General features: G+C 40.3%; 1 protein-coding gene across 1 annotated transcript in view; it reads left to right on the top strand.

Moving 5' to 3' along the window:
* Positions 1-9,462, top strand: part of MTRF1L (mitochondrial translation release factor 1 like) — a 32,365-nt gene extending 22,903 nt beyond the window's left edge. The window contains exons 4-7 of the mRNA XM_075596501.1: positions 297-460; positions 2,495-2,612; positions 6,447-6,583; positions 8,959-9,462. Coding sequence (XP_075452616.1) covers positions 297-460; positions 2,495-2,612; positions 6,447-6,583; positions 8,959-9,171 — 632 coding nt within the window. The 3' untranslated portion in view covers positions 9,172-9,462. The remainder of the gene's footprint in view (positions 1-296; positions 461-2,494; positions 2,613-6,446; positions 6,584-8,958) is intronic.
* The last annotated feature ends 390 nt before the right edge of the window (positions 9,463-9,852 follow it).

A 9,852-nucleotide genomic window follows, 5' to 3' on the forward strand; every position in this document is an offset into this window, starting at 1 on the left:
TAGCAATACGAACTCTAAAGATATTGACTGTTCTGGTGAAGGGGGCGGTAGCAGCCTGGATCCCTCTGAAGCAGCATATGTTGTGAAACGCGTTCACTGCACTGCCCACGGACCAGCTTTGTGCTGAAAATGCAAGATATGCATTGATATTTTTCAGAAATTGCTAATTAAATTACTTTTTTTTAATAGTTGAAGTGATTCTTCTGAAGACTTGATAGAGAAGTACTTTTGAATGTGGCTTTATATCTCTTGCTTTAAAGGAAATGGGTACATTTGTGAATTTTCTGTTTTTTTAGGTGGACTACGACATGCAACAGTCGGCGTAGGAGGCCATGATGCCTACAAGCACTTGAAGTTTGAAGGAGGGGTACACCGAGTTCAGCGAGTGCCTAAGACTGAGAAACAAGGACGAATTCATACAAGCACAATGACTGTTGCCATACTACCTCAACCAAGTGAGGTGAGGTGTATTATTATTATTACATTTTATTTATTATTTTAAAAAGTATCAAAGGAACCCTCAAATAACAAGAGATATATATTTTTGTATGCCAGCATAATATATAAGGGAAATGATACCAGTGAAAAGCATTAACAGGCTTGTTGTAAGCCTGCTAGAACATTTATTTCAGACTAGCTGATATACCCGGTGTTGCCCGGGATGACATTTTGGCCCTCCCCCTCTATCTCCGCTGCCCTCTCCCCTTCACACCTCCATTCCCCACCCCGTTTACAGCTCGGATCCCCCCTGTTCATTTCTCCGATTTCCTCCCCCCCCCCCACGTTCACAGCTGTGTTTCCCCCCCCCCCCTGTTCACACCTATGTTTCCCCCCCCCCCCCCGTTCACACCTCCATCTCCCCCCCCCCCCCATTCAAAGCTGCGGTCTTCCCCCCTGCACCCCACATCACTCCTCCCCCCTGCACCCCACATCACTCTCCACCCCACATCACTCTCCACCCCACATCACTTCCACCCCCCTGCACCCCACATCACTTCCACCCCCTGCACCCCACATCACTCCACCCCTCTGCACCCCACATCACTCTCCACCGCCCCTGCACTCTCCACCCCCCCTTCACCCCACATCACTCCACCCCCTTGCACCCCCCCCCCTGCACCCCACATCACTCTCCACTGCCCCTGCACTCTCCACCCCCCCTGCACCCCACATCACTCCCCACCGCCCCTGCACCCCACACCACTCTCCACCCCCCCAGTCCCAGGCGCTCGTTTCTCCCCCCCCCCCACCAATATATAGTTGTGGGTGCTCCGATGCTGCGGGGGCGGGAGGTGGGGGGGTGGCGGTGGGGTGTTGAGGTGAGGAGCGGCGACGGGGCAGGTGGTGTGTGAAGCGGGGCGGGTGGAGGTGAGGAGCTGCAGGTGATGTGTGTCAGGCGGCAAGGCGTTCAGGTGAGGAGCGGCGGCGGGGCGGGCAGTGTGTCTCAGTGGCGGGGCGTTGAGGTCAGGCGGCGGGGCAGGTTGTGAGGTGGCGGGGTGCTGTGGTGATGAGCAGCGGGCGGGTGGTGTGTGTCAGGCGGCGGACGGGTGTAGTGTGTGAGGCAGGGAGGCGCGGGTGGTGTGTGTCAGGCGGCGGCCGGATGTAGCATGTAGTTGAGGAGCTGCGGGCGGGTGCTGTGTGTCAAGTGGCGGGTGGAGGGTGTGAGCGGCGGGTGGGGTGGATGGTATCTAGCGCTCCTGCTAGGGTGGGTTTGCAGTGATGTTGGTTTAGGGAGTTTGCTGCACGGCGTGTGTCTCTCGGTCAGAGGGGCACGCGGTGTGAGGAGGGTGAGGGTGTGTAGCTCTGTTGTTTGTGACGTCACCCCACCCTGCAGGCCAATCGGAACGTGAGCCATCGGCAACCAATCAGCAAAAACCCACAGGCAAACAATTTTTCACTTTTATGTATATATAGATAGATTGAACTAGGGACACCATTTCAATCAGAGCCACAATTCCCAGGCAGTTTCTGTCACATTTTTCAGTAATGATACATACTTAACATTTGTATCACAGTTGCTATTTCATTTAAATCCAAGTATCATATTGGCTCTCCTTCCTATATGTATGTTTGATATTGCCTTATGTCCTGGCAGGGTACAATTTTCAAATGACTTGAAATTTGCAGTGCACCCTTTAGGGAACCTCTGTTGAAAAAACACTGATCTTGGCAGTGAACTTGTTTCTTTTTACACTATTGTATTACAGCTTTTTATATTTTTATACATGTATATGTAACAATACTGTATATTTCCATTTTGCTTTACAATACATTGTAGACTTCTCAGGCAGGCAGCAAAGATTAATAGTTTTACAATTGAAGTCATGTTTACTATCACTCATTTTAATGCATGGTAAATATGTACCTAATGTATGTAGTAATTTGCTAGTGTGTGTAAACATCTTTTTGCTTTGCAAACCTAATGAAAATATAGCAAATGCAGAAATCTTACTATTAACCATACTGCTTTGGCTATTTCCTTTTGTACCTGCAGATTAGTTTAAAAATTAATCCCAAAGATTTACGAATTGAAACGAAGAGAGCCAGCGGTGCCGGGGGCCAACATGTAAACACCACTGACAGTGCAGTACGGATTGTTCACATACCAACAGGTAGGTACGAAAAGTAAACGGTATAATAAATGCAATAGGGAACTTATTCAATTATTGAGAATCTTGCAGTATAGCACCATGGCTAGCATGCTCTTCCACTCCTGAAAGAATCAGCCAAAAATTCTCTGGTTATCATTATTGTAGATAACCCATTAAAATGACAGTTGTTATTTTGGGTAATATTATTGAAACCACAATGTTGTCTTCCACCAGAGCCATGTGATCTTTTTCCGTTGATAGTTCATAGCACTGGACCATCCCACATTGAGCCTGAACAGAAGTTCTTGTCATTTGTTATGAGTGCACACATAAAAGTATTATTTATTTAGTTGGTGCTAAGATCTATAAATAAAATAATTGTCACACTACATGATACAGAAAAGGAATGTTATGGGCATCTCAGTACAGCAGTTTACTTCACCATCTGTAGCATACATACAGAAAATAGCAATCCGTACTGGTAAAAAAAAAAAAAAAGGTATACATTTCTGCTTTTGAGTAACTGAGTTTCCTTGACGTGTGCAAAGCCTGCTTAACATTGACCCTTTACAATGAGTCTCCATTTCAGAAAGAAATGGATTGTATGCACTTGCTGCATAACAGTATTGCTATATCAGTACTTAAAGTGTCAGTTTCCCCTGCATTTCTGTTTTCTTAAGATTGCTTCATGATGATACTGCACAGTGTCTGTTTTCACATCTCTAGTTTATTCCCTGCTTGCAATTATTTTTTTAAATTTTTATTCCTAGAAATTACTCCCAAACCTAAATTAATATGGCTGTGAAGCCCCTCTCATTTCAGCCCATATTCATTAAAAGGTGCTAAGCTTTAGCATGTCTTAACTCTCCTTCATTTGAATGGGAGTTGGGGTTGTGCTAAAGTTTAGCACCCCTGAATATGGTCCTTCGTGACAACAGTAGACATCAAAGAACTGTATCTAAGAAGATTTAAGAAGCCATTTTTCTGATAAGATCGTTTGTAGTTTGAATGGAAAATTGCTCTATGCTACCTGTACACTGGAGAAAGTGGGTGTAAATAGGAGTTGCCATGCGAACACTGTAGTACAGGCTTTGGGCCTTTTAAAATAAGTAAAATAAAATGGAAACCGGCTAGGGAAACTAAAATGAAGGTGGTTTACATAGCATCACATTGAGATCACTTTCCAAATAGATGGTTTTGGGGGCAAAATTGCTACATCATGGAGGCTGGCACTCCAGAGGCCCCCATGATGTAGTAACTGTCATAAAAGTTTCCGCTGGGTTATTCTAGAGGAGAACATGTTCACAGTGCAGAATGTGATCTATAATGAAGTAGAGCGGAAGGAGGAGAACTTCTCCTTCTGTTTCGTCGTCAGTGACAGTGATCGCTGGTTTAAGAAGGGCCATGGCCCCTTCAGCACTCAAAGGGTTAAATATCTTTACTGCTTCACAAATGCTGTCCAAATATTGGTAAGAGGTAAATGGTTAACATGTAGAAACATGATCTCAGATACCAACTTGTTTTGTTTCTAAAAGAAAATCTGCAGAATTAAGTAAATAATAAATGAAGTGAACAGGCCATGTAGCTGCCCCCAAAAAACTATCTTTTTAAGAATTTTAATATTACTTGGAAGCATATTCACGTCTGACAGTTCTGTAACCCTACCTTTCGCAATTATCTCTTCGCATACAATGCTTCCACTGCAGCTAGGGATTCTGGGTAATGACCTACAAATGAGCACACGGTCACCTTTGGCTTCTTATTCATTTTAACACGGATAACCCCTATAAACTGGCTGCAGTGAAGCACTGTATGCTAACAGGTAATGGTGAAAAGCAAGGTTGCTGACCTGTCCTGAGACATGTGAATGTGCTCACAAGTGATATTTGTATTTGTTGTGCACTGTACGGTGGAGTGTTTTTGTCACTTTTTTTTTTTTTTTTTTTTTTTTACCACCCACCATAATTTATTTAATGTGTTGTGAGAATTGTACATTTTGTTTTGCTTCCTTAAACAAATGCAACTGTGCTTTTTATTTCTTGAATATTTACAAATTGCATTTCTCAGTGCCTCTGAATAAGGGAAGGTTTGTCAAGTGTTTTCTTTACTCCTTGCCCACCCTGCCCTTATCAGAGAGCCAGTAAAGCTAAGTGGATGGGATAGGAGGGGGGCTTTGAGTGTGCAAACTGTTCAACACACAGCAACATCATACAAAAGGGTGTAGCCAGAGGAAATCAAACTTGGTTCTCAATGTTTACAAACTAACTTTAGCATTTTATTTTAAAATACTTCACATTGTGTTAACCAGCCATATTTAACCACTTAAATATTTTACTGCCAATAGAACACTTTGGCCTTAAAAGAAATTGCCCCTTTAATCCTTTCGATGTAGGACCAGTATTCCGGGACTTTGACCCTTGTGATTCCTTGGGGTAGCGATCATGTGGACGCAACTCGTCCCCAGTGACCTGAATGGAAGTAGAGGTGGGGGTTCCACCTGCAAAATTAGCATTTGTAACATGACGTACACTGCACATCACAAGGGTCCCTGGCGTTCATGACCTATAGTGTACATCATTAGTGCCGTTTTAAGGGTTATGGCAGATATGGACTGAGCTATAAGGAACAATTCATATTGGTGTACACACACACACACAGTTTTCAGCATTGAGCAAACTTATCATCACAATGCTTACATTCTTATTGACTTTGGTCAATTACTCGTGTTTTATTTGCAGTGAAAACAGTAGAGCCTTTCCTATAGTAACTTGCTTGTCATCTTTAAAGCAGCAATACAGGTTAACTTTAAAAATATATACATTTGTTTTTTATTACAGGTTTGAAGCAGGGGGTCACCAGAGCTGAACTGTGTTAATTTTAGCTCCGTGGACTCCTGCTTCCAAATGATGCTTCGTAGTGGTACCGGTAGAGAAACGTAGTCTAATCTAATGGCTGCTTAAATGTCCCGGTCAATAGGAAGCCATGAAGTAATCTGGTGCAGCTTCCTATTGGCTCGCATGACCTGGACCTTTAAACTCTGCAGATATAACGGCACCCCTTTTGGAGACAAGTATCTCTGGAAGCAGGGTGTGCCTGAGCTGAAATTAACACAGTTCAGCTCCGGAGACGACCTGCTTCAAACATGTAATAAAAAAATAAATATACATGTATTGTTTTTGTAGAAAGTTAACCCATATTGCTGCTTTCACCATTAGGAACTTGCCTTTAAAAAAAAAAAAAAAAAGAGAGAGAACAAATGGAAATATTACTGCTCCTATTTCCATTTGTTATATGCTTTGCTGTGGAGGGTTTTTGTCACTTTTTTTTACCCACCATAACTTAACTAAGTCTCTCTCTCTTTCTCTTTCTCTTTCACTAAGTCTCTCTCTCTTTCTCTTTCTCTTTCTCTTTCTCTTTCTCTTCTCTCTCTCTCTCTCTCTCTCTCTCTCTCTCTCTCTCTCTCTCTCTCTCTCTCTCTCTCTCTCTCTCTCTCTCTCTCTCCTACTTAACTTTCTTGTAAGCTTTTGACCACTTTTAAAATGGGTGCCATCTGCATGAAAGGGAAAACGACATGTGAATATGAATCTTATTTGTAATAAGAATTGGGGGGGTGGGAATATTTGTGATGAAAAATTAGTATTAAAAAAAATTGGGATTTGCGAATGGTAACCTCCTTTTTTGTCATATTAAGTGTGATTAAATAGTAAATTGTAAGATTTAGATGGACCTGTTTTTGTTTTATACATATAAAAAAAAAATCTATTGATGTAGAAACATACAGTACAATCTTGTTTATTACCTGTGGTAATTTAGCTACATTTGTTGAGGACCCCTGTTGCTTACTTTGCTCCAAAGGTGTAGTATCTGAATGTCAACAAGAAAGATCTCAACTCAAAAATCGGGAAAAGGCAATGAAAGTTCTCCGTGCAAAGTTATACGGCATGAAGCTAGAAGAGGAGACAAACAAAAGATATAATGCACGAAAAATTCAGGTAGGAGACCCCGTAAATGCAATTCAGTGATGCATTGGAATGAATAAGTGTAAGTTGGTGTTCCCAACCTGGAAGACAGGCCTTCCTAGGAGTGGCCAGAGGATATAAAAGGGTTGGTTTGGGGGACTGGGACAAGACGTATAAACACACTGAAAGATACAGAAAGTGCTAAAGAAAATGGAGGACAAAGTGTCAGATGGTGTCAAATGGGAAAAAGGCAGTTTCTCTGCACCAATAGCCCTACTAATAAAATACTCCACTAAGTGTGATTTCTCAGACCCAAACTCCTACCAATTCACATCTGAACAATTTTACAAACTAATTTAAAAATACTGCGGTTTCTGATTTTGGTAAAAAAAAAAAAGACATTGATCACCCAGATTTAATCCCCGAAAACCTCTCGTTGCCATTAGTACACTTTGGTCTTAGGAGGGGTTGCCTCTTTAAATTAGAGGGAAGAAAATCTCAACTTTTCACTTCATAACACATGTCCGTTCACCGTTGCTGGTCTATAGAAGCTGAAGTTCCAGACAAATGCAATTTATCATGTATTGACAAAATATGAATGCCCAGTATGTTTTGCACAAGACATTTATTGTCTTTGAGTACCGTTGTTTATTTTGCCTTTTCATTTTTATTCCATCACAAATAACATTATACAGCATTTCTGTGCAGAGTTATTTGAGAAATAAGTGTCATTGGCTCAGAATTACACATCTGTCTTTAAGTGTACTACTGTAAACTAAGGCTAATTTAACTTTTCTTGACTTTTGTTCATTTATGTATTACATTGGGAATAGAATTAAAGGTACATTGCCTCAAAGGTCTAATCTAAAACTAGGTGACTGATAAAATTTGTAAAAAGTTTGTCTTTTCAAGTTATTGTATATCCTGACAATAAAACATATTTGGAAGCATTGTCGCCTAACCAGAAGTTGACGGTGGGTTTGCTTCTCTTAATTACTACCTTGTCTCTATTTCTACCTTTTAGAGTCTTTGATTAAACTAAAATGTTTCAAATACTTAAGACTTTTGTTTTAAGAAGTCAGTAACCTCCTTTTACCATATTAAACCCATCAATTGGTCCTAAGTTGGACTCCACCTGAGATGTAGCAGTTTGATTCCATTCCAAAGCAGCAGAAACTTTACATTGTGTATAGGGCACTGCACTCTGGGAACATACTTTAGTACTACAGCTATCATGGGAAGTGGGGATGTCTTGGGAATCCAGCTGCTGTCTCAGCAATGATTCACACGTAACATACTTGGAAAATCTACCTAGTGTTGTGCTGATTGCATTGACCCTTGGTGAAAAATTACATCAATGACCAGTTTGAAAAGCGACAACCTGATGTTACAATACAGACCGCTAGGATGGAGGGTGTGTGGTGTTTGCACATTCCCTACCCACGCTTCCAGCCAGCATGCTTCAGTCACTATAAAACACAGAATAGATCACATCAATAACACTGTAACGTTCTAATTTGCATTACTTAACTTCATATGAATAATGCATGTCTAAATAATCATCTATACCTAGTTATAAAATGCACATAGCTCTTCTGTTCTATTGGGTATTAAACCATTATCATTTCTTCATATATTTGGAAATCCAGTGTTCATCATTCTCTTCCCTCTCCCCTGCCCCCCACCCACCCTCTTTCCAAATAAATGTTTCCGTATCCTTCCTTCTCATTCTATGTACTCAGTCATTTACTGTGCTAAGATCTTTACTTGTGTAATATACTTCTATTTATTATTACTGCTTCTGTAAACATCCCAGTTTGTACATTAGTCAGGGAATATATTACCCATTTCTTGGTTTTCACTTTTATTTTGTATAATATTTTTATATATATTACTTTTCTCTGTATTCTGCATGCTTACCCCATAAAGAACACTGGTCAGCACTATATATAAGAACAAACTAATCATTTTGCATTTAATTCATGGGGTTGTGTATATCCAGCCATCAGGTAAACTAGTGTGAGCCATTTTTTGGTTTTACCGAACAAGACAACTGAAAAGAATATTGGTCCTGCAGTAGTTTTGATTTTACATCTAGGTTGTCTGCTTGCAGAAATTGGGCTTTAAAGTAGTATTCTGTAAAAACAAGATGATTAAAAATGTTGTAGTTAGCGGCTTTGATAACCGAGTTAGCATTAGTAAATTAGAGATATCATGTAATCAGGATGAAATAAGGAAAGTAATGTAAACATTTTTTTTTTTTTTTTTTTTAACTTGCTAAATCGGGCTGTAGCTTTTTATGACTTGTATATCTAAGTTTTGTGGTCTTAATGTAACAGCTGCAAGCCATCACATAATGTATTTATTCACAAAGCCTCAGCTCTTCACTTTAATTTTTGCTTCAATAGATTGGTAGCAGAGGAAGATCAGAAAAAAATCGTACTTACAACTTTCCTCAGGACCGGGTTACAGACCACCGGATCAGCAAGTCTCTGTACGACATTGAAGGATTCATGTTTGGTGAAGAACTTTTAGATGACATGATACAGTCTCTGAGTGAATATGCAGACTATGAATCTCTAATTGAAATAATTTCAGACTCGGCTACAGAACATCAGTGAACAAACAAGATTTGTGAATATGCTTTATTGCCCAAGTTATTTAAAAGTTACATGAATACATTGTTTGTGGCTATACATATAAAACATTGCCTGATATTTATATATTTTACTTTTAATAAAGATTGTTAAACCAGAAAACCAGACACAATGCTTTTTTTTTCTGGATGCTGTCATGATCAGTGTTCTGCATCTAGAGAGAGGTTAGAAGTTGTGCACAACACTTTGTCATTCATGGCACTACAAGTTTTAAGATGGTTCCTTTTTTATTTACATAGACAACTTCAATATGCTTTAAAAAAAAAAAAAAAAAAAAACGTTTATGGTGTAGCTTGCCTTTAAGGATTAGTTTAATGTGTAATACTGTAGAATCTTTACAGCCAAATATAACTGAGGTATATTTTCAAAGATTATCTTAACTGTGTGCAAATTTATGGCTTAAGGCACTTTCTATAGTGCCGTGTGCGCGGAATTTTAGTTGCCTGACGTCAGTAAGCCTTTCTATAGAAGGGCCGCGCGCGCGGGGAGCCGACAGATGGCGGCGAAGATGAAGAAATTCATCTTTTCGCGCCGCTACCGGCTATGAAGTGTGTGTCTGTCTGTCTGTCTGTCTGTCTATCTATGATTGCGGAACAAAAAAAAAATATTTATTAAACTTTTCTTTTCTTTAAAAAATCTTGCTTG

Source organism: Ascaphus truei, chromosome 4, assembly GCF_040206685.1.
Source record: "Ascaphus truei isolate aAscTru1 chromosome 4, aAscTru1.hap1, whole genome shotgun sequence".
NCBI classification, from domain to species: Eukaryota; Metazoa; Chordata; class Amphibia; order Anura; family Ascaphidae; genus Ascaphus; species Ascaphus truei.